The sequence below is a fragment of the Sceloporus occidentalis genome, unplaced genomic scaffold (assembly GCF_023333645.1).
Source record: "Sceloporus occidentalis isolate IW3139 unplaced genomic scaffold, rSceOcc1.0.p SCAF_4, whole genome shotgun sequence".
Lineage (NCBI taxonomy): Eukaryota > Metazoa > Chordata > Lepidosauria > Squamata > Phrynosomatidae > Sceloporus > Sceloporus occidentalis.
Window position 1 is genome coordinate 37499847 of NW_028316984.1, and position 25078 is coordinate 37524924.

Here is a 25078-nt window from a genome sequence, read left to right on the forward strand (position 1 = left end):
TTTGGGAGAGGGGAGCAATTTCAACACTTTTATGGCCCTCCTGGGCTTTTCTTCCATATTTATGGTCCCTTCTGAGCTTAAAACAGCCCAGGAGTGGTCAAAAGTGAGAGTGAAATGTTCCCTATGCCCCCTGCAAAGCACTGAGGAATATTTGGAGGCAAAATGTTTGTTTGTTATTGTTTTTAGGAGTATAAATTTGTCCATGGTCTCCTGGGAGGGCTAATGTGGCCCGCAACCCTCAATGGTTTTTAGCCCCTGAAATAGGCAGCCAGATATTCTGGACTTTAACTTGTAGACACCTTCAGCCAATATGATGAATAGTGAGGGATCCTTACAGCTGAAGCCAAAAACATAAAGAGAGCTGGTCATAGATTGAGATGCATTGGTACAGTTTTTCCTACTTTTCTCTCTCTCTGCTATTACTACTAAGTCCTGAAAAATGCCATGATTTCAAAATGGAACACATTTAGGCAATGTGTTTTTGCTTGGCAATACATAGACATAGGACCTTACCGCATTGCCTCCTGGGACGTGATGAGGGCGTGATGAAAAGGAGCAGGATGAGAACAGAATGGATGCTATCACCCATTTACCGCATGCTGGAATGCCGCTGCCACTGCTGAAAGTTCCCACTGTATTCCTGATCCATGCCAGGAGACGATTTTCAGGAACTGTTTAGAAGCATTAGAGAGGCCCCTTCCCCACCACCACTCCCTTTGTGTCGAGTCTTTTTAGATTGTAAGCCTGAGGGCAGGGAACCGTCCAATTAAAAAGACTGTATGTACAGCGCTGTGTAAATTTACAGCGCTTTATAAATAAAGGTTGATAATAATAAGAAGAAGCATTCCTGAAAATCGCCTCCTGTGGCATGGATCAGGAATACAATGGGAACTTCTGGTGGCAGCATTCCAGCGCGTAGTAGAATGAGTGATAGCACCCGTTCTGTTCTCATCCCGCTCCCTTTCATCACACCCCCATCATGTCCCGGGGACAATGCGGTAAGGTCCTTTATGTGTCTATATCTGAGTGCCCTGAACTTACATCCAGAATGTCACTGTGTGGTTTTTGGTAGGTGTTTACTTTCATACAGAAATGGCAGTATGTATGCATAAAATTTAAAAGGGGAGCCAATGTACAGCAATGGTTTGACACTATATTTATGACACTATGTAAAGAGGAAGTGTATTATGCTGGTATATAGTTGAAGAAGAGAGACAGCATGGTGTAGAGCTTAGAGTGTTGGACTATGACTCTGGAGACCAGAGTTCAAATATCTCCTCGGCCATGGATATCCGGGTGACTTTGGGTGAGTCACACTATCTCAGCATCAAGGGAAGGCAACCTGTTTCTAAACAAATCTTGCCAAGAAACCCCTGTGATATGTTTGCCCTAGGGGCACTGTGTGTTGAAATGACTTGAAGGCACACAACAACAACCATCACAACAACAGCAACAACATTTAGAAGAGAGGCTGCTGTCTGAAAAACAAACAAACTCAAAACCACAGTATCTTTAACACTGGCCAGTTTTCAAGAAAATGTCTTACAATGCACAGAGAAGATCAAACTTGGAAACAGGAGGTTATAGGAATACCAAAAAAGAAATCTGTTTCTGAATATAAAAGGACTTACTCTGAATTCATATTCAATTAAGCTACCAATGTCATCTTCAATTTTCATAGCACTTTCACCAATCACAGTACCTCCAAAGTACACTTGGGAAGGCTTAGCAACTCTGTCATTCAAAGAAACATCATAGTTTAATGACCATAATAAAAGATGTCTGTAACATCGATTTGTTATGCTAACTATGCTACTTACCCTGTGAGTGACAAAAGCAATTCAATAACCACTTTAGCACTAGCAGTAATTGGATCCAAATTAACTTGATTGCTTGTTCTACAACATAAAAAGGAAACACAGACATTTAAAAAAAAAACAATTCTTTTAATTATTTTCATGTTAAGTTCCACAACCAAATTGCAGCATTTTCAAAACATTTGTAAGTATTGAGGATGGTGATGTCTACAACTGGGGGGGAAAGGAAAAAGAAAGACATCTTACGTTTCCAGTTTCAAATTAATGTCCAAATCCCTTGTATCAACGTTAACTTTAGTTGTGCTTAAAATCACATAAAATGTTACCTAAAACAAGAACAAATGAACAATCCTTAAAATACATTGCAAAAGATGCATTTTGCATGACAAACTTGCTATATGTGTGGTGGTAGTTTAAAACCTCATGTTGGTGTTTCTTTCTCACTCACTCTTTGCATTTTAAAATTCATATTAGTATACAAGCAAACAAGAAGTGTTAACCATTATTTCCAAATAAGTTATATTATACTGAAGAATATATATGGAACAATTTTATCTTGAACTTTGGCATCCCAATAGTACATAAATAAAGACCAGTTTTCTATGGAATGGTTGTTTTATTGTCTCCCTTCCCAGATTGCTAATTCAATTTGTCAATTTTACAATTTCTTTTTTAGAGATAACACCAGCCTTAACATTAAAAAAATAAAATCTTGGTAACAGTCCTGGTGTTGATGGCAGAATTATAGGAGGCCTGCATTAATACACTTTAAGGCACACAATAACAACAAATACACTTGTACCACTGAAAATTAAACTCATGTGGGATATAAGAATGAAGCATGACTTTGACTTTAATTCAGGAGCAAGGGAGGTGTGCCTGACGTACTGGAAGTCTAGAAAATATTGTTTCCCGCCAAAACATTCCAGTGTGAGCTATGAAAAAAAATACCACTCACATTAGAATTTCTTTTGAAAGGATTTCCAAGTTCACACTCCACTTGAGAACCATTTGGATTAGCACCACAGATCAGCTGTTTCTCCTATATTAAAAGAGACAAGGGCATCAATTAAAAGTTAAATGAACTAAAAGTATCTTTGAACATTCTTGTTATTTGCTGTAACACTTACTGGAAAGCCTTTGTGCTCCCTGAAAGCAGAATAAGTCAAACTATCTGGAAAGGTAGCAATGAGTTTGGCTTCATGAGCATCTTCACCATCTTTCTGGAGATTTTTTGGATCGGATGGACTATTTGTCACTGTGATTTCAAGAGCAATATCCTTCTGGTCTTTGAGGACAAGCACTGGAACATTGTTTTCCCTAGGGAAACAGCATGAGGCAAATTTTAGGAATTTATAAAAAGAAATGGGTTGCAAAGGAACAAATGCCACTTTCATTTTTAAACAGCCACCACATCCTGTAAGACTTACATTGGGAAGTAGGCAAATTTGTCTTCATTGCCTTCTTTGGTGCAAAATCTGTAATGAAGCTTTAAATTGCTGTTGCATATATTGTCTGATCCGCAACCTTCTTTTAGGAACTGCACCTGCAAAGGACCCATGCCAAGCAATTAGATTTTTTAAAGTATGTTCTATTTAAAATGATTTAAACATGTACGGTGCAATGTAGCATTTAGTCAATTTTCACAGCCAATTCCTATTAACCTTCCTGCCATCTCCACAAATTGCTGCTTCTTTTGCAAAATGTACATTATTTGCATTTTGCCAGAGAAGAGCTGGGAGTTGTATCCTTGAGATAATGGGATAATGTGAGACCCTATCCCACATTATCCCAGTAATATCTGCATGACTGAAATCTTTATCTGTCAAACATTGTCTGTTATACTCACTGGAACTACTTCAGTGACCATGCGCACAACTATAGCTTTCCCAAGACAGCTGGTAAAAAATTAAGGCTTGAGAAAGTTCTTTTTTAAACTACAATTCCCAGAATACTGCAGCCAGCATGGTCACTGCTCCCTCCCTTTCCTCTCTTAGACCTGAAATCACTTTTTGCACCCTTACGCAAAGGGATAAGAAAAACGTCTGAGAAGTGGTTCGTGCATGGTGAAAGGGGGCCGTGAAATGCAGTACCATTACCCCACTTTCTCCATTCTGTCTCAGGATGAGTTGCAACAGACAACAGACGCCTGAATGGTACCTGACTGCAGATAGAATTAAAATAAGTTGCTCAGATAACATTGTGCAACATAAACTAATAATGTAGAAATACCTCTGGAATAAAAGGAAAAGAAAAAAACAAACATACTTCTGCATTTACGGTGCTTGGCTCGTTTGAATTGAGTATTGGAACAAGGTCTGGAAGTGACCTTCCTTGCCTCCTCCTAGATGATGAGCTGGACTCAGAGCCATTAATTGTGACCCCGACCGTTACAGGAATTGGACGCAGTTTATCTTTGATCTTTTCCTAAGTAATGTGGAGGAGAAAGACAAGTTATAGCATGAAATAAATCCTTCTGGGTTTGATAACAAGCAACCTGGCTTCAACCTTGTGCATCACCAAACAAAGGCTTGGAATCTGGGACTTTTCCAGTTTGCATAATGTCATGCAACTGGGTTGTAACGGCAGCAATATGCTGAAGTGAAACAAATATTTGGGATTAAAGAGAACTACATCAACTACACTTGACACATAGATCTGCTCTACTGAGGCAAAGCACACAACTGGACATGTTAACGCAAAACATGTGATACAGATATGCATCTCAGAAAACTAAGGCCTAAGTGTAATATTACATTCACCACAGGGTCTAGCTTGACAGCTAGGACTATGATGCCACATATTTACTCACTTCCTCCCGATCAGTAGCAGGAGTGCCTCTATAACATGGTCTTGATTTATGTGGTGCCAACCCTGTACATTACAACAGGGAGTAGAACAGTTGTCTATGTCTGTATAACATGCAGCCTGAATCTTTGGAAAGCTTCTCATAGATCTAGAGAATGACAGATTTCTATTTCTTCTCACTCTTCACAGCCTAATCTGCTTCACAGAGTTTTTGTGAGGTTACGGTGAGGAGAAGGATAGCTATGCTCAATGAAAACAGGACAGGATACAAACATTGCCTGGAATTCTATCATTACACATCTGTAACTGATTTGTATTCATGGCCTTGCATATTCATGATCATGGCACTATTGCCAAGATCGTAAAAGTCCTCCAATCCTGCTTTACCAGGCATCAGCCACTGCAGGTAACAGGAGTCTGTTCTCCTGTCAATACAGAAGCAGTAGACTGCTGTTTCTACTCCACTCCTATCAGCAATCTCTAGGAGGAATTGCAACAGGGACCTTGCTTCTGATTGTTGCACCAGAGATTGCTAGGAGAAGAGGGTGGTGGAAAGGTCAGTATGTTGCATCCAAATTGACATGAGAACTGACTTAAGTGGGGTCATGCCAATGTTACTTAGTTGAGTATACTAAGTAGCTCACCTAGGATCTCAGCCATAATTAATAAATACAAGCACAGTAATTCTTGATAAGCTGTCACAGGTCAGGATAATAGTAGGAAACAGTGCTGTGGTAGCTACAACATGTATGCATTCCCTCTGCATTGCATTTTGGGTGGTTCTGCCTGTAGTTTACTGGGCGGGGAAGCAAACAGAAACATAATCTGCACTGCAGAAATAATCCAGAATGATGTCACTTTAATTGCCATGGTTCAATGCTATGGAATTCTGGGAAGCAAAGCTCTAGTGCCACAATAAACTACAATTCTCAGAATTCCACTGCATTGAGACATGGCAATTAAAGTGACATCAAACCAGATTATTTCTACAATGCAGATGCAACAATAGTGCCAGAAGGGCTGGCAAGAGTAAGGGTCTCATGCTTTGCCATACCCAGACTTGTGAGACCTTCTATTTCTGCCAGTCTCTCACTTCCTGCACCTATGTCAGCCGGTACATATATGCTATATTTTTATCCTACTCCTCCTCTATGAAGCTGAGGGTAGCACACGTGGTTCTCTCAATTATCAGAACTCTGCCAAACGTGTCAGACTGAAAGACTGATCTCTTACTGGGCCTTGTATCTGAGACTTGAATGTTGGTTTCTCTGATCCTATTGTTGTTACCATTACATCACACTGCCTTTTCACTTGTGTTTCATGAGCACAGGTTGGTCGTCCATAAACTACATTCAAGTTCACTGAGTTACAAAAGACAATCAGGAGCGACATTGAAATGGGGTAACATGTACCTTTCTGTTCATCATACCTGCAGTACAAGCGATGTAGTCACACATTCTTCCTTCTTCTGCCCTGCAAGAGTCACAGTTCCACTAAACTGATCAGACTGACGCTTGGAAAAGTGTACCCTGGATGGCAAACCTAATCGCCGCCTTAAATTTTCTGCTTCAAATGCATAGTTCAAAACTGGGGGTGAGGATGGTTGGAGAAGGAAAAAAAAAATAAGTTGTGCTCTAACCATGCTAGAAAGAGAAATAAAGATATCAAATACTAGCAATTTACTATATATGTATTAATATATATCTGTTTATGTATTTCATATAATATATAATATAACTGTACAGATGCTGTACTTCAACCAGTTATTTCTCTATATGCCCTGTGTCCTTGCACAGGTTATACCAATGTGACCACAACGCAAGACATGACACTCAACTGTTTTTTTCAGGGATGTTGTAAGAGCATTAGATATTATGTATTAAATGAGGAAGAATAAGGCACTTTAAAATTAGGAGCCTTTTTATTTAAAAAAAAAAAAAACCAACCAAAGAAATTATCCAAACACACACACAAGTATGAACTGTAATGGTGGCAACCCAAAAACTGATAAATTTAACATGGTTACAGCTCTAGGGAAAACTAGAAAACTATTTCCTTTAATTTGGTAACTGATTTAATGCATAATACTGATGAAAGCTTGTTAAAAGGTGCACATCTGTGTTGGAAGATCTGTATTGGCTCCTGTCTATCCAAGCACAATCCAATGTGTTGTTTTTGAATCTGAAACATCATACGAACCACACTCTGTGGCTCTGCTCCAAGAACCAGCATTCTGATCTTACAAAGGCAAGCAAGAAAAGTGATGCCTTCTCAATAACATTTCATTAGGAAACTTCTCCCTCTAAAGAGGTTCAGCATGTATGTTCAGCCTTGATTCTTAGGCACTCAATAGACCTCTTAATATTCTTATAGGCATTTGAGAAAATTGTGATTTTGATCCAAGACACAGGGGCCCATCCACACTATGTAATTATAGCACTACAAATCCAATCTAACTGCCATGGCTGCATCATGTGAAAACTAAAAACTCTGGGATTCTGTAGGATGGAGTCATGGCAGTAAAAGGGGAATCATAGTGAGTGGGCCCATAATTATTTGATATTATTACTATCTGTTGATGCATAATTATGAGAGGCAATGTGGCATAGTGGTTTGAGTGCTGGACTATGGCCCTAGATACCAGGGTTCGAGTAACAGCTCAGCCACAGAAACCCACTGGGTGACGTTGGGCAAATCACTCTCTCTCAGCCTTGGGGAAGGTAATGGCAAACCTCCTCTGACCAAATCTGGCCAAGAAAACCCCATGACAGATTTGCCTTAGGGTTACCATAAGTTGGAAACAACTTGAAGGCAAACAACAACACTAACGATGCACAGTTGCTATTTATCGTATTTATTTCTAACTAATATTATTTGAATATGAGACATTTCCGCTGTCATTTAATTGTTCTTAAAAAGTATGTGGCAGGATATTTGTTGGAATTAAATAAATAAATAATATCTACATGCACAACCATCTTAAGTGCACTGTTTTGATCAGGAGACAGGACCCTGAAGAGCATCGCAGCTGGGGAAAAATCATCTTTAAATTAAACCCACTTCAGAAGATCACAGTGTCATATGAAGAGCCATTATGAGCATTCACATGATGTACTGAATAGCCTCCATGTGAGAATGGAACACACACACAAATAAAACAGTATGAGAAAACCAATTTCCTGAAATCATTCATACATAAAACTTAGCAAGAAGCAAGCATTATTACCATAACTTACTTATTTTGGGGTTGAAGTCCTTGGGATTTGCTGTATATTCAAAACAGGCTCTCACGTTCATGCTGTAAGAATTCAAGAATGCAGAACTGGCTTTAAAAAGAAAGCTCAGCAGGGCAAACATTACGTTAAGAGTTGCTGGAAGCTCAGGAGGAAATGGAATGTGGATTACATCCCCTTCCTGCAAATCTCAATGCTTGGAAAAATTACTTTTGAGGAATCACAGCTCTAGTGGCCATGCCCCTTCCTACAAAGCTATTTTCTTCTACAAGTGTCTGGGTTGCACCCGGGGGGGGGGGGGGGGGGGGCTGAATGGGCAACTGTGACAGTGATGAGGAAGATGGGAAGGTCACTGAAAGAATCCTGACCAAAAGCACCTCAAAGCCTGGTGAAAAGAACTGAGGGGAGGGAGCAGTGTTCTTCCCATACATTTCAGGTTTCTTAGCCAAGCAACTTGGGAAGAACAGATACTGCTTTTGTTTCATCCCTGCCAAGGTTGGAGTAATGTAGGTACCCAGCTGTAGAGAGACAGTATTAGCAAGCTAACACAGTAACCTCTGATCAAAGAATGGGGAGGTTAATTCTTTGTACTACAATTCCTAGAGTCCCACAGCCACCACAGCCAGTGGTCATGAGGGCTGGGACATCCTGGGAGTTGTAGTCCAAACAGTAACTTTCCCACACTCTGCCTCTAATGCAATACTTTATATACTGTAACTGAGGTTTTCATTCCTCTGAAGTACGATATAGTTTGCTTAAACTAGAAATACGGATGAAAAGGTCCACAGCTTACCAAATCCCACTGGGCTCACGGCAGTTCTGCATGTTCAGGTCAATTCTGTCTGGAGATATCTCAATAGTTTTCTTAATGTTTACCACAGGCCTCGATCTTTTATTATGAGGGGAAAGAAGAAGGCAAGAAAGAGCCTTTACATTTATGACACTATGTAAAGAGTAAGTATATTATGCACTACAGCATGCTGACTCTGGAAACCAGGGTTCAAATCCCTCCACAGCCGTGGAAACCCACTGGGTGAATCTAAGTAAGTCACACTCTTTAAACTTCAGAGAGAGGCAAACCCCTCTGAACAAATCTTGCCAAGAAAACTTCGTGATTGGTTCACGGTAAAGTCATCATAAGTTACAAACAACTTGAAGGCACACAACAGCAAATAGTTCAAAGAAGCACTGAATCTTGCATATATTTTAACTATGGGCCCGAACAGACAGGCCAAAATAAAGCTGCTTCGGGACACTTTGGAGGTATGCTGTTTAAATGACACAGGGATCTTAAGAGGCCAGAAGCTGCACCAAAGCAGTGCTCCAGACTTTAGGACTGGAGTACGGCTTTTGTGTGGCTTCCTTAGGACACATGCAGCATTTAAACAGCATACCTCCAAAATGACACAAAGCAGTTTTACTTTGGCCTGTCTGTACGGGCCATATAACTGTTTAACTACAGGCACACCTCAGTTAACAAAGCCTCTAACAAAGAAGCTCCTTTTCATAAAGTCTTTTTGTAGGAACCCAGCCCATCTCTCCCCTTTCCTTGTCTTCTGTCTATCTGCAATCCCCACCCCCCAAAAGCACTGGCATTGGGAGGATGGCAAAGAAGGGTTGGAAAAAAAAACTTTCAGTGTTGGTTACAACAGCATGTCTTCAGTAAATAATGCAATAAAGATTGGCCTGGGAAAGAATAGGATCCTATTATAGGCAATCCTGCTGTAGCTGTCTGTGCCTACATACAACAGACAAAGGAGTCATTCCCACTGGCAGGATGAATTGTTTCGGGATTCACTTCTGCCCTTGGTTTGAAAGCGATTCTTAAAAAACCCAGTCCCCACTATTAAGGAGATATTTTCCTTATCCCAGTCCAAGCAATTTAATTTGCCCCGATTGTTGTCCCCACTGGCAGCGCTGCTTCAGAATCGCCCCATCAATCATCCGTGACGTAAGCAGCTTGGGCCCGACATGAAGAGGAGGAGGAGGAGGAGGAGGAAGGTAGAAGAGGATGAAGGCACTGGTCAGGGGAGGAAAAGGTGGGTGCTTGGGGCCACACACGAAGAGAAGGAGGAGGAGGGACCTGGGGAGCCTTGCAAAGGGAGGGCTTACAGGAAGGAAGATAGGGCATATTTTCTTTTCTTGTAAATAAAATTAATCGATGAAGCAATAGAGTGGTTTAGGACCTTTGCAATTAGTTGCTAAACTGTTCTGTTGCTTCATCGATTAATTTAATTTAATTTTTTTAAAAAAGGAACCAAAAGTCACACCAATAAATGACAAGACAGCACTGAGGGAGGGGGCGCATGGAGGAATGACATCTCCAAAAAAACGGAGAGGGATGATAAACACCCCTCTGCCATTAGTCCCTCCCCTCCAGAATGCTGTGATTCCAATCTGTCGTTCCCACTTGGTCAACACTCTTTGGAATCGCATTTTTTCAAAAGAACCTCTTTTAAGCTAATGTCTGAAAAAAACGGTTCTTTTGCTTTTGCCTTGCTTCATCATGACAGATTCGATCACATCGCGACACGAAGAGGTTTCAAATGGGAACGAGGGTCATTTAATTTGATCAGCAATTTGATTCTTTTTATAGTGGGAATGACCCCTCTGTAAACAACTGCCACCAAAATCACTGGCTAAGCATCTAGGAAGAATAAAACAGAAAGGAAAGGGGAAAGCAGATTAGCCTGCCTCACCAGGTCCCTTGCATGTTGAAAAGGGATAGATCTACATGTTTTGTCACAAAAATGGAAATCATAAGAAAAGTGGAACCTGCTGAAAGAAAAAAAAATCATCCTGAAATACATTTTGGAAAAAAAAATTCAAGTGGGTTTTAATAGATTCAAAATGTTTTTGTTTATGTTTTGTGGTTGTTTCAGTTCACATTTGCATAAAGTTCATTTTTAATTAAAAACTTTGTTGAAACATGTTGAACTGCTCTTCTTTTTTGTAGTACAGGAACCTATTCCTATTCCTTCCATGTTATTTCTACCTCTAATACCAAAGTTTCTGTTAAAGAAGTAAAGCTCAGGAACACTTCTACTTTGTTAACTGGGAATATAATTGCATATGCTTATAATTTTAATTTGTAAGCCAGCAAACCTGTAGACAGATACAGAATCTGAAAGGGATCCAACAGCAATGTCAGGGTAGGAGTTTTTATCTAGATCCATATTTCCAGTGATAGAATAACCAAAGAATGCAACTCTGTTTGCTTCGCCATCAAGAACCTATAAACCCATAATAAAGAGAATTTAGTTCTTACGTCACACTGATTCAGGTAACACTTTTATCAGCTTTAACTATTAGCAAAAGGAAAGTAAAATCAGTGATTGGTAACCGGGGAAGATAACACAAGGAGAAAAGGACAGCGATAACCAAAGAAAGACGCAGAGGAAATATGGTGGAAAAGACATCCTAGAAGAATATCAAACAAAAATTATAGTCGTGGGGACCAGCTGAATCTTTACATGGCTGCCATAATGGTGAACCACTGAACCACAGGTGGCAGCCCTCAAAATAAAAGTACCTTCATGCCCAGGAGCCTGTTCAATACTACACAAATGTATCACTGTTATTCCCATACTATGGAATCCTGAGGTGTGTAATCTATTAAACCACTACCACTCTCTGGTTGAGAACTCTAAGGGATTCTAAACTGCAAATCCCAGGATTCCATAGGACAAAACCATGGCAGTTAAAGTGAAATAAAAGGACTGTGATAGTGTAATGTGAATGGGCCCCTGGACTGACTTTTCCCACCTGTGCTACTCACTGCATCCTCCTAGTCAGGAAGGAATAAAATAGCATTTTTTAGAACAGCCTTCACTAGTCTTTGGAGTTTTGCTTTGTTTTTGGTTCTGCCTCCTGATTTGTCCATCAGTTGTTGTTGTTGTTGTTGTTGTTGTTGTTATGCTTTATTTACATAGCGCTGTAGATTTACACAGTGCTGTACATACACTCAATAAAATAGATAAAATAGATAAAAATAAGCCTGCTACGTGATTCCTAAGGGCATGAACAGAATGTAAATCATCTGGAGTCAAAAGAAGCCAAATAAAAGAAGCTGGTGGCTGAGAAAAAAATGCAGTAAGAGTAGGCAGCTATTTAGGAGAAACCACGTGTGTAAGCAGCAGTTTCATTCCACTGTAGGTAGTGGCGGACATTACAAGTTAGTACCTGTGCTGGTTTTGTAATTATTCCATTCTTGGAGCCATGATATATATACACCTTGCCAAAATCTCCATCATATGGAGCTCCCACAGCAATATCTGTTATTTTTTTCAAAAGAAAAGAACAAAAACATTCAAGTCATCTTATTATTTAAAAAGCAACATGAATAGTTCCAATAAAGCATGCAAATGAAGTACATATAAGCATGATCAGAGAGGGGAACAACTATACTAACGAACCAATTTGAAACCACAACAATCAAACTCCCACTACACAACAATTCAGAAAAGCAGTATTTGCCAGATGCACATTTTATAAGGGCACACTTAAGTTTCAAAAGATCAAGACATTAGAAACATGTATTGGTTGTTGTTGTTATACTATTAACTGTCTAGAGCAATTTTTTTTAAATGAAACGCAGAGTGGAAATAATAACATATGCATAGATTAAAGAAGAGAGGATTTGTTTTTCAATTCAAGGAGACTAACTTTTAGAGAAACTCAGTTACTGAATAATCCCATTAATTCATCAAATCCACCTTTTATGTTGTGAGGCAATATATAAATGAAGCTGCTATTGCTATTGCTTACCTGGGAAGCCATCTTGGTTAACATCACCAATATTTTCAACCGCAATCCCAAACATGGAGTTTGCAGGTCCACTGAGGCGAACTGGCTTTACCCCTTCCCACCTTCCTTGCTGATTAATGTAAACATACACAGCTCCACCAATTTCACCATCTCTGTCAAAATATTGGGGGGCTCCAACAACAATATCTTGCCAACTAAGAAAAACAAAAGAAAAGCACAATTATTTTGAAGGCAACAGCAAGGAACAGGTTAGAAAATTGACCCCTGAATGACAACAAACAACTCAACACAATCGTATAGTGCAATATGTGTTGGAGTTTTGTAATGCAACCACAGAGAAGAATTACTGTGATGCTGTTTAACAAGTTCAGTGATAAACAAACATAGCTTTTTACAATAGTTTCTCTAACCCAGTGACCCTCAGATGAGTTAAACCAATGAGTTGAACCCATTCAGATGAATTCCATAATCCCAGTCATCTTGGCCATTTGGGGAAGTCAGTACTTTACAATACCTTTTGACTGATTATTCTTCCAGCAATCCTACAAAGGTGATTATTACTATTCCAAGTTTCCAGACTGCAAACTGAAATATCTTTATGAGTGAGTAAAATCCAATGAACACGGTGTGACTTAATTTTGAGTAAATATGTACAAAGTTGTACCATGAGGCTATCAGGTGTGACTTGGTTCAAATCAATAAAGTTTAATCTGAACCTAGATCTCCCAGATCTAAACTCAGCTACATCCACTTGAAACCCTAGAAGAAAGTACAAACACTGGTTTGTCTAGATTCTCTGAGACTGTCAAAATGTTCTAGAAAATATTAATTTTATTAGGCCTCAGGAAATCTTGGGCAGACAATACCCCCCACTGTCCCCACCCTGCGCACATCCCAAATGACCTCGGGAGATGTAGGGAGCATTTTCACCATGTTTTCAGGGGCCTCCAGGTCATGTTGGGCCTAGGAGACCTCTCTTTTTTTAACAACAGTATAAACAGAAGTCACTTCCTATTCTTTAAAAAGGCCTCTCCTGGACCTAAAATGTCCCAGAGGGAGGCACAAAAGTGGCAAAAATTCCAGCCACACTGTCCAGAAGGCATTTGGGTAGCAAGGTTTTTTTAAATACAGCCACAAAAATGGGCCTGCAGAGCCACACTTTGCTTCTCCTGCTTTATAGTAAAACTTGCTTACTCAGCCATTTAAACTGGATATGCAGAAAATTTGAAAAATGTAATAGCCTTTTAGTTAAATATGAAGACTAGGGTTTTTTAATAGTATTGTAGCATGCAGTGTACTTTTTCTCTACTGTTTCAGAGGGCTCAGAACTAATGAAAAACAGCTCGTTTCCTCCCCTTTTCTGCAAGAAACAGGTGATATATACACTAGATAGACAAATAAATCAAATAAGAGAAGTGACTACTCTGCACCCGACAGGGAAAGAACAGGAAGGGGGGAGTGGAGGAGAGTTTACCCATCACTGTTGAGGTCCACAACAGCCACGTCATAGCCAAAGGAAGAAGCCAGGCCCTCACCCTCGAACACATGCACAAGGGACAACGCCCTCTGGAGATCACTGTCTTTTTTCAAGAGAACAACAGCTCCACTATGGTTTGCTCTTGGGGCTCCCGAAACAAAAGTGATATTTTCCTGAGAAACGATACCTTTTCCAGAATCCAGAGAAAAACCTACAACACAAAGGACCCATTGAAGGTTTTACTGTTGAAAGCACAGAGAAGAGAAGCAAAGATGACACCAGCTCGGAATGGCATGCATCACTCACTGTTCCTCCATACAGCTGGGAGGAAGAGTGGTGTGTTGGGGGAATCCCAGCAGTTATCCCCTCTAACCCCCCTAGTCTATAGAAAGAAGGGCCCATGCTCCCATGGTAGGAAGGGGAACCTAGAACCTCTGTAGTTTGGGTTGGAGGCTAGTTTAGGTTGAATACATGTTCCCGCCCCTCACTCTTGCTTTATACTGTTAGCTATAAACCTCCATGACGGCAACTATGTTAAAGTGTGGTTGAAAGCACTGTAAGCCTACACATATATTTTAAGTCAAATAATTTATGTAATGTTACATAGTAGGCACAGATTAAGTCAAGACCTGTCTCCGCAACCTTCATATACTGTATGCATGAAAGCGCAATCCTGTGTTCTTTCTGTAGATACCAAAGATATATACCAGAAGTGGACAAATGTTTTTTTTTCCAGTTGAGGGGCACATTCCTTCAGATAATATCTGTTGAGAAGTTGTCAGTGGAGAGGGCTTGACCTCTATTATGATCTCTACAGCTCTACACTGTTTTTCTCTCTTTTTCTGTTCCCCATACTACCCCCCCTCTCTCTGAAGGATCTTAGAAGAGACAGAAATATTGTGGATGCTGATGATGGAGAGAAACACACATGTGTTGCAATAATGGTGTTCCTCTCTCCCTCTCCTACCTCATTCTTGCACACCCACACAAACTCATCCGCCAAACTCCCATTATCCATATGCATCTACATAGACCATGTTCCCCATTCATCCATCCATCACATACACCAGTCACATATTCAGCACACATGGGACCACTTTGGAAAGCAGAAGGAGGGAGGTTGGGAAGAACAGCCAAAGACACTACCAGACATGTGTAAGCCACACTTTCTCCAGTTCTGGTATATGCCATGATAATTCCATACCAATGATCACTGCCTAATCACATAAACATTTGGTCCGCTTCAAGCATGGTGATACACAAAATTTATATTTCTTTAAAATGCTATGATTTGTACCACTTTAACATAGCACACCCATGATGTTACATGAATGTTAACACTTGAAAAATGGATCATGCTGAAAAATGCCCAAGCATGTCAAATGGACTTTTGTTACTCTTGAGCACAATCCCATCCCCAGGCATTCTGCATTGACTTCTATGGAATTTGGACTGGCACAACACACCAAGAGCTGAAATTTTAAGAAAATAATCAGTGATGAAACCATCTGTATGACATGTTTCCCTTCCTCACCCTAAACCTGGCCCTTAGGATGATGTACAATGTGTGTATGTCCCTTCAAGTTGCCTGTTGACTTATGGCAGTCCCATGCATTTCATAGTTTTCTTGGATTACTCTGCTGTGGTTTTGTCCATGCCTTCATTTTCTCAGAAATATAGTCTACAATACCTGATATTGGCATGTTTACAACTATAAGCTACTTCCCATCATCATCATCACCATCATTATCATCCAGGGCTGATTCTGTTTGGCTTCCATGAACAGATAGGATCTGGTGCTTTTACGGAATTTGTTTTAGGCCCAATGAGTAAAATCCAAGATAACTGAATTGGTCCAGAGTGTTGGAGCTATGGGATATTCTTCCTAATGTATGATGTTTGAGGCTTAAAAGAAAGTGGGACATATAGCTCCTTCCTTGTACTAAATTCTCTGACAGCTGGAAAGGAGAACAGCCTAAAAGAAGAAAGTGATCTGCTAATGGATCACTGAATGATTTTCTGTAGATTGGCAAAAGTACCTCATGCCCAATACTGGCAAGAGAACTCACTGCAAGGATGCAGTATTTAGGGAAGACCCTATAAGCATAACATGTACTTCCACCCTCCATTTAATTTGTGTTCAAAATTCAGTCCTAAAATACATCCACACATTCAGGAGAATGTGTGTTACCAATCCCAACATTTTCACAATTCTGAGTAAAAGCAAGGAAGACAACCTTTTGCCATACCCAATAATCTTGGGCTGCTTCATTGGTGCCATTCCAGTTGTCAAAGAGAGCATGTAATTGATTGGATTTTCCAAATACTTTCTTGATTACTGTCTCTGATGTTAACACATTCATTTTACCATCTCTTCTTCCTATGTATTTGTTAGGTTGAAGAGGAAGGGAAGAAGAAAGACTGCCTGTAGCACCACATGGCACATGAGCACTGGGTCTTCTGGTCTTGCCAACCTAAAGTGCCACAGGCCCCAAGCTAGCCAAGTCAGCAACTGCAAAGGGCAAGTTCCATTGTTTCTTCACCATGAGCCATCCGTTTCCCTAGGGTCTCTCATATAGTCTGAAACTCTTCCACAACATGCATGATTTTGAAATGGAAACCATAGAATGCCATGAGTAAAGTGACAGGGACCATCACTTAAGACGTCACAAACCTAAATAGCTATTCGTCATCACATCGGTGTGTTTGTCTACTCTGATGCTGGGAGGTAGAGTTTTGTACACAAACTGATCAGGGTTAGCGTAAGAGACACTTGTCATAAAAAGAAGACCTGTAAATGTGAGCACAGAAAGAAGATGCAGAAAAGAAAAGAGGACAGATTAAGCAGAGAGCATAACAACACAGTGCTTCAAGGGCTGTGTTAAACAAAAGTGTTTAAATACAGGCCAGCAAGAGTGTCACATGATGCCACTACATGTCATTAACCCAGCTATAGCAGAGAGTGAAAAGTCTCCAGAGAAGAGATGCAAGAATGCAAATAAAGAAGATTTATAATGAAACTTTATTATTAGTAAACATCACAAAGAGGTATTGACCTATTTATTTAAATCTTGTCATCAGCAGATGGGATGCTTTTCTGATGCTTTCTCCCCATCTCTCAGGGCCCGGACCCACATGAACCAATGTGTGGCATTCCAGATGCTGTAACTTAATTCCCATCACCTTTCATTACTGTCTATGGCACATAGGGCTCATGAGTCCAACAATGTTTGGAAGGCCCCATGTTTTTCCAGTTCTCCCAGGGAAGCCCTATCCTTAGGTAAATGCCTTAAGCTGCCAGGCAATGCCCTGTTGTCCGAAAAGGACAAGGATAGTGGGCATGAAAGAACAATGTTAACCTGCCTGTCCTTTAATACCCAGAACAATTACAGATGTCCACATCTGGCAGGTGGTACATATGACACTAAGTGTATAAACATTTCCACAATGTAGGAGGATGGTGGCATGATGGGAATTGCCGCAGACTGCATGATAGAATTGGAAAGGTCCCTCCCAGAGTTCAGAAATATTAATTCAGCATACACACAGCTGAAGCTTTCCTTCTATCCCCTGGATCAGACTTTTTATAGCAAAAGATAGTTCTCAGCCAAGCATTCTGCATGCTGTCTCAAGCTGAAGCTGGCTTATTACAGAATTGTTACTCTGCATTCAGGATATCTGTCCCAAAGTGACAGGATGTTGTTCATCCTCTTGTTTGCATCAAGGGACTATTTTTACCATTCATTGCAAATGCCACACAGATTTGTCATTAGTGTCAATCCACATTCAAAAAAGCAGGACATCTAAAAGCACACCAGCAATTCTCATGTGACATACAAGTCTTTCAAGAGCACCATTAAAGCACCTCATAGAAACCTTGGGAGCTGGCTCACAATTCCAGAGGGCTATTTGGATACTATCACTGCAGATATGCCACAAAAGCCATTCTTGGCCATGACAGTCCTGTTCAGAGACAAACAATGGCACTGGCTTCCCAGTGCTATAAACTTAAGATCACTTGACACAAGTCTACCAATCCTCATGCAGTACTTACTGTGTGTGATGAGGATAATAATCTTGACATAAGAACTTGCGAGTCTTTGTTGGTCTGATTAAAGAACTCATTACATTAGCAGCTCTGGGATGGTACCTCAGCCAGAGAGTAGCGTCTGACACTTCAAAACAGCCATAAAAATGTAGGCAGTGGACACAAGCAACAAACTCTTGGCTTAATAACTAAATTTCTTTTACACTAATGCTCCATGTTTTGGTAGAGATTTTCTGGAGATCTCTGAAGAGCTTAATCCTACCTAAGTAACTGTTAGCTGGAACAGGAACTAGGCTCTCATCTCGCCGGCTCTCATCACCAACTTCATAAGGCCCGTCATCAAAGATACCATAATCATAAAATGACTGATTCTTTTGCTCTGCACGAACCACTCCTGGAACAATGACATGACAAAGCAAAAACAAAAAGTGGGATGAATGACAAAGGGAGGGAAGAACTTTAAAACAAAATAGTGAGTTTTTACAAAAGAAAAAGCAACCAAAATGGCATAATTTTGTGGAGAAAAGAGGGAGGAACCATAATGCAATACTGTGTGCAATAAATCCAGTTCTAGGTCTGGTTTGAAATTTCATGATACAACAAATAATGATACCAAGGAAGGTTCAAAAGATATGATCAAGGCAATGTATCTGCTGTATGAACAACAAAACCATGTAAGTACGTTTGTATGTTGACAGTAAAACATACAACTGGCACACATTCTACTGGGCTTATTTGGGCCTTGCAGAATTTAGATTGCTTTGGTGACACATAAGGAATGATATGGGAGGAGAGACATACTCTGAAAGGTATCCATCATGTTAGAGGTAGAACAGCAAGTGCTACAGGAAAGAACACAAAGTTGGTGATGGTAAAGAAACCTGGAGAATGCTGGCTGGGGAATTCCTGGAAGTTGTATGCTCCAAAGCAATGTCCCTACTGGTGCTGAGCACTGTTACAGTGAGGAAAGGATGGCAGTGCTGGCAGAGGCAGTAGTGGAAGGAGGCACCTACCACCTCTGAGCCACTTATATCCAAATGACTAACTGGATGGGCAGGGGCTTCAAGCTGAGTCACTCTGCAAGAAGCATACAGTATTTGCTGCAAGACAGGCAATCCTCTACACCACCCTCTCAATATCCCACAGGCCAAGCCCCCAGATTTCCTGGATTTGGAAAAATGCAGCTCAGAGTTAACAGTTGCCTTCTCCTTTTTCTGCCACTGCTACCTCATACTCTCTACCCAAACATGGAAAATGTGCAATCATTAGTAAACCAGGATGATGCACCAATAGGATTCCAGCCTGAAACTTAGACATCATCTAGACATCATGGGATAGGTGTGTATAAAATAAGGATTTCCAAAACATGCTGTAAAACAATAACCTGAACTGGACTCAAGACTGTATACTTGCGTCACTAGATAAATGAAGGTAAGCCACAGATTTTAAAAAACAAACAAACCCTGAACTCATTCCCTTATTTTTTTATCTTGTGTTTATCTTAGGCCTTACTAAAGAGCCAGTTTCACAGAAACCATGTGGACTTAAGCAGAATTGAAGGACAAGATTTTGCTTTTTGCTTTTGTTCCCTAAAGTCTGGAGAACTGTAAACCTCTCTGAAATTAAAAGGTAAGGTTCATAGGATGACATATTCTGCAACAAGTTCCAAGGTGTACAGGCAGTCCTTGAAAATACACCCAGCCCTGTTAATCAGTACATAATCTCTTGTCTGGACATCTCCAGGAACATGACCTTTCCCTTGCCATACATTACATGACTGTTCAGCGTTCTTCTAACTCATCAGAACCACAAAAGAACAACCAAAGTCCTGTTTACAAATAGACCAGTCAAACAATATCAGCTTCAATAGTAACAACTTTACTTTGTCTTCTATCAGCCGATATTTTGATTTCATAGTAACTCCATTCAAGGGAGTCTACTATCACTTCACTGAAACCTCAGATAGCAATGGTAATTCTACAGTGGAACACTTGATTTTTTTATTCAGAAAGGGACAGCTTTCTTCCATCTTGAGTTAAAGGATTCAGATTACAGACTTGGGGCTCATCTACTGGCCAGAATACTCTGGGCTACTCCAGGAATATTCTGGTCCCAGAGCTGCCCCAGATTCCTGCCATTACCTCCGCACTCCAAAGTGCAGATCCTTTACAACTTTGTCCTTGTATATGACGATAGGGTAAAAATGCCTAGGAAAAGGAGAAGACCAGTTGGCGGGCAAGAGAGGATACAGCCTCCCCTCTCTGCCCAAGCTATCAAAGTTCCAAAACACATCACAGAAATAATCCAGTTTGAGACCACTTTAACAGTCCTGGCTCAGTACTAGGGAATCCTGAGAACTGTAGTTTATTGTTGCACCAGAACTCTCTGACAGAGAAGGCTGAATGTTTCACAAAACTACATTTCCCAGAATTCCTTAGTATTGAGCCAGGGCAGTTAAAGAGTTCTCAAAGTGGATTATTTCTGTAGTGTGTTTTGGACTACTGACCCTTACATGGTGAGCTTGGACCTTTGGGGGTAGTAGCTCTTTATAGGAAACTGATCTCTACAGCATGGGCTGAAATTTGTAGGACTGCTTGGTTGTCTACTGCATCACGTGCAAAGAAAAATAGTTAAAGTAGTTTTTTTTTAATATTCCTCGTGGTATTCTCCCTATATTCTATCATCCTGAAGAATGGTGCAGAATTATTTTGCAGAGAAAAATACATGTTTTCCTGTGTTAAAAAAAAAAAACATATCTGCACCAAAAACAGATTTTCTACACAGAAAATGTCCATTTTCTACACAGAAAAAGGGTTTTACAAACACCAAAAAATGTTTTTTCTCCACAGAATAATTCCTGCATACATTTTGGGATGGCAAATACTGAAGAAAATTGCTGGTACTTTCTTGCTGGTCTATCACTCTTCCTGATAGAGCTCTGGATTGTTGTGAAATATCCCTTTCAACTTGGGAATGAATAATTGCCAATATTATTTTCATCTTTATCCGGCAATACACCATCTTCCCATCCACCACGTTGTTACCTCTAGACCCACAAAAAAGCACAATGGCAACCAGTCAGCATCTTACCCACAGGATAATCCACCCCTACCATTTCATCAAACCACGCCTTCTTAATGATAAATCACACACCAATCAAGCAATGTCAGCCCTAGTTAAATTGCAATCATAAAGTAACTTAAAGCTGCACCTGCAATGCAGAAATAAGTTTGAAACCACTTTAAATACAGTGGGGCCTTCTCTTATGTGGAGGATCTGTTCCGGAAACCACTGTGTAAGGGAAATCCAGCGTATGCTGGAGCCCTATTAGAGATAATGGGGCTTATGCCCTTGGTGCAGTGCGGCTTTCTTCCAGGGCGCATGAGGGCTTTTTCTGGCACAGCTGAAAGCTGCATAAGGCATGCCCGCGTATGACGTGGGCACACTGTACTATGTTTCAATGCTATGGAATTCTGTGATTTGTAGTTCTTTGAGATATTTACCTTCTCTGTCAGAGAGCTCTGATGCCACACCAAATTATAAATCCCAGGATTCCACAGCACTGAATCATAACCGCTAATGTATTATTAAAACTGCATTATTTCTGCAGTGCAGATGGAGCCTTATAGTTTTATTACTGAGAAATAATCCCAAGTACTAGTGATAATACTTAATATCATTCCCCAATTAACACCATAAAATCTGTAAATTTCATAATTAAAATGGGATGGTCAACGTAACCAAATAGATATTGTTGGGCTGCAAGTTCCATTAGCTCTAGACAATATAGCTAGGGGAGATGAATCCTGGGAATTGATACCCAACAGTATCTGGGTGGGTAGGTATGTTTTGCCCACCTGATCAGCACTTCTGCTAGATAAAAAAAAAGTCTATCACCAACAGCAACCATTCACTTGGAAAGATCAAAATGCTTCTGTTTTAACAATACTCTCTCTCAAAACAAATGTGACTCCCACAGAGTATGAAAGAACATTTTTAAAGCCAGGCCAAACTGTATCAGTAAGAACGTGCTATTTAAATAAAGCAATTGATCAGTGTGGCAGACCATATCACAGTGGTCAGATTTCTGTAACAAAACCCCAGTGTGTGGAAGGGCAGGTTTTCATTCAAGTACATCTGGTGCCAAGACTCAATGATTTGGCATGGTTCACGTGTCAGGCACAGGTGTACACAGCAAGGATTTATCGGTGAGCCTGAAAGGTCATAGGAGGAAGGAATTCCACAGCTGTTGGTATAACAGTGTGTGTCAAGAAAAACCAAATGCAGCACTGGGGGAAAAAGGAGAAAAAAGTAGGGGATGATGTTTCACATCTTCACAGCATTCACAGGTGGAGACAAATCCAGTGGCTCCTTTATTAAATTTGCACTGCCTACCAAATGAAATCCATCAGGGTTCTCTGTCTTGACCTAATACAGTGAGGTCAATGCATTTTCACTTGGCTATAAAAAAATTCACTCAAGAATTTCAGATATTATTTAGTTGTTAATTTCTTTGTAATAACTGTACATGAACATCCTCCACAAAGAGAAACTGTGTCAGCAGCAACACAATCTTTGGCAGGTTCTACTGAGCTGGTAACACTTCAGGTACAGCCCAGGTGACAGACTAAGGCCAACATCCTATAGATTATTACAGTAACTCTAATACAGCTTTTGGCATAGTACAAATATATGCTGTTTTGTTACCCCCCCATCCCCCCATCTGTGAAACACCAAGGCTTTGAGCCTCTGAGAAATAGTCAAATAGTTTCTTAAGCCAAAAGTGAGGGAGGGGGCTGGATGGGTGCTTCCAGAATGTTTGACTGCACTATATAAGATTTCTTGGTCAGATATGGTACAGGGTTCCTATAGGTTTAATCCTGAAAAGACCGTGGAACAGAATGAAGTACCCTGAAGCTCTGTCAAGTGTGGCAAAGACCTCTGTCCTCCCGTACCTCCCAAACTGCAGTTTTCATCCACAGCTGTCCCCTCCCAACACAAATACTGCCTCCCTGGTGGAGAGCAGAGGAAGTAGGAGCTCTCCTCTTGTTCCTGGTGTCTCTTTGTCCCAGACCTCACTTTCCACTGGCAAGGCAACAGCCATGGTGGAAAGGGATGGCTATGGGTCAAAGCTGGGGATTGGATGGTGAACACGGATAGGTTCCTCCCACTTGATGGAGCTTTTCAGTACCTCTTGCTACTGCAAGATCTATTAAGGATTGAAGTTACAGGAGCCCCAGTCCACTATGCAATCTCGCAATCCTAGCACTAGAGCTTACCCTTATACAGCCTCTAAGAAAGTGCAACTCTTTGTATGAGGGCGTGCTGCCCCAACAGGATTCCACTTTCTGTATCTCTCATTCAAGACCTCCAGGAACGGCTGTCCACACTTTCAGTCAGACAACAGCACTTTGTGGTGTTGCGAGATTAGCAGTGGTAACACAGGTTACATGCTGAAAGTTTTACACCAATCAAGCTTCTTTCAAGCCCTGTGCTCCCCAACCACCATGTTCAGGAGCAGCATAACTTCATATTCCGGAATCTGGGGTTTTGGAAATGTTATTTTGGGGATTACAACTGCCAGCATCCCCAACCAACGTTGCTACTGCTCTATTCCCAAGACAAGCAGTCTGGATACTGTAGGATATACAAGGACAGGTATTTTTATTTTCTAAATGTTGCTAAAACACTGATTTGTACATGAGATGCAGCTGTGCCCTATGCTTTAAAAAAATGAAAGAGAGTGGCACAGAAGGCAGCATTTGTACAACTAACAGTAGCTTCTAGGATTGTTTAGATTATTTCGCAGAAAGCAAGAATACTCACTCCAGCAAAGAGACAACAGGAAAGCTAAAAAGGAGAAACCTTACCTTTCCAATTATAGGTACCCGGTGCCCCAAATACAACATAGTGGTAATCTCTGGTAAAAGTGGCAGCAACACCTTGCTGGCATGAACCAAACTTCTCATGTCCTCTCAAGCGACCATCACAAAAACTCCAATCCCCACCATCCATATCATCACTGATGGTGAGATCCTGACTCAGTATGTAGCACCTTCCAATGATATCTCGCGTCTCCTGAACGGTGTTTACATACTGCCTTTTCTCATAGCGATGTGCACACGTCTGAAAGATGTTAAGAAACCAGAGAAAAGCATACATATTCCAATTATGTCACTTCCTGAGTGTGGGAAAAATAAACATTCCAGCTTCTAACTATATTGACCTATGTGTAAATACACACATTTTACTTGGTATTAAGCACAAAACAAGCTACAATAAGTAGTACAGTGAGTGAAATAAATATTCAAAGGCCATAGAACAGGATAGAATTATGCTTCCACATGCATAAATTTTGCCTGCATCATAGAAAATAACTCCAACACACCATCAGGAATCCAAAAGTCTGATATGACAAAGCAGGTCAGATTTAAGAGTTTGTTGTTGGTTTATAAAGCCCTAAGAAATGTGGGACCCAGTTGCCTGTGAGACTGAGGGCCAGTATCATGTAGCAATTTGTGTGCTGGACTAGGACTCCATGAAACTAGCATTCAAATCCATGCAGGGCAAGGGAAAGCCACTGGCTGACCTTGGGCAAGTCAAACTCTCTACCTCAGAGGAAAGAGGTGACAAACCCCCTCTGAATAAATCTTTCCAAGAAAAACTCATGGTAGGTTTGCCTGAGAGTAGCAAAAAAACAAACAAAAAACAAACAGAAATGACTGCAAAGTACATTCTGAGGAATATACAGTTAGCTCTCCATATCCATGGATTCCTGATCCATGGATTCCACTATCCATGGCTTGAAAATATTTTTAAAAAAAATATATATACTCCAAAAAAGCAAACTTTTGCTTTGACATTTTGTATAAGGGACACTATTTTACTATGCCACTGTATTTAATGTGACTTGAGCATCCATGGATTT

At 40.5% G+C, this 25078-nt stretch overlaps 1 protein-coding gene across 5 annotated transcripts in view; it reads right to left on the reverse strand.

The window, feature by feature from the left end:
- The window catches only part of ITGA6 (integrin subunit alpha 6), an 81418-nt gene that overhangs the window by 17600 nt on the left and 38740 nt on the right, over positions 1-25078 (reverse strand). For 2 of the 5 annotated variants that reach the window (XM_089519749.1, XM_089519750.1), the window contains exons 4-20: positions 24021-24276; positions 18413-18544; positions 16777-16893; positions 14100-14313; positions 12626-12819; positions 12041-12132; positions 10964-11091; positions 8652-8747; positions 7862-7923; positions 6055-6212; positions 4086-4244; positions 3248-3363; positions 2948-3137; positions 2776-2859; positions 2064-2143; positions 1821-1898; positions 1632-1734 (exon numbers count right to left, since the gene is read on the reverse strand). In XM_089519749.1, coding sequence (XP_089375875.1) covers positions 1632-1734; positions 1821-1898; positions 2064-2143; positions 2776-2859; positions 2948-3137; positions 3248-3363; positions 4086-4244; positions 6055-6212; positions 7862-7923; positions 8652-8747; positions 10964-11091; positions 12041-12132; positions 12626-12819; positions 14100-14313; positions 16777-16893; positions 18413-18544; positions 24021-24276 — 2259 coding nt within the window. The remainder of the gene's footprint in view (positions 1-1631; positions 1735-1820; positions 1899-2063; positions 2144-2775; positions 2860-2947; positions 3138-3247; positions 3364-4085; positions 4245-6054; positions 6213-7861; positions 7924-8651; positions 8748-10963; positions 11092-12040; positions 12133-12625; positions 12820-14099; positions 14314-16776; positions 16894-18412; positions 18545-24020; positions 24277-25078) is intronic. The other 3 variants (XM_089519744.1, XM_089519752.1, XM_089519751.1) reach the window with 2 other exon arrangements.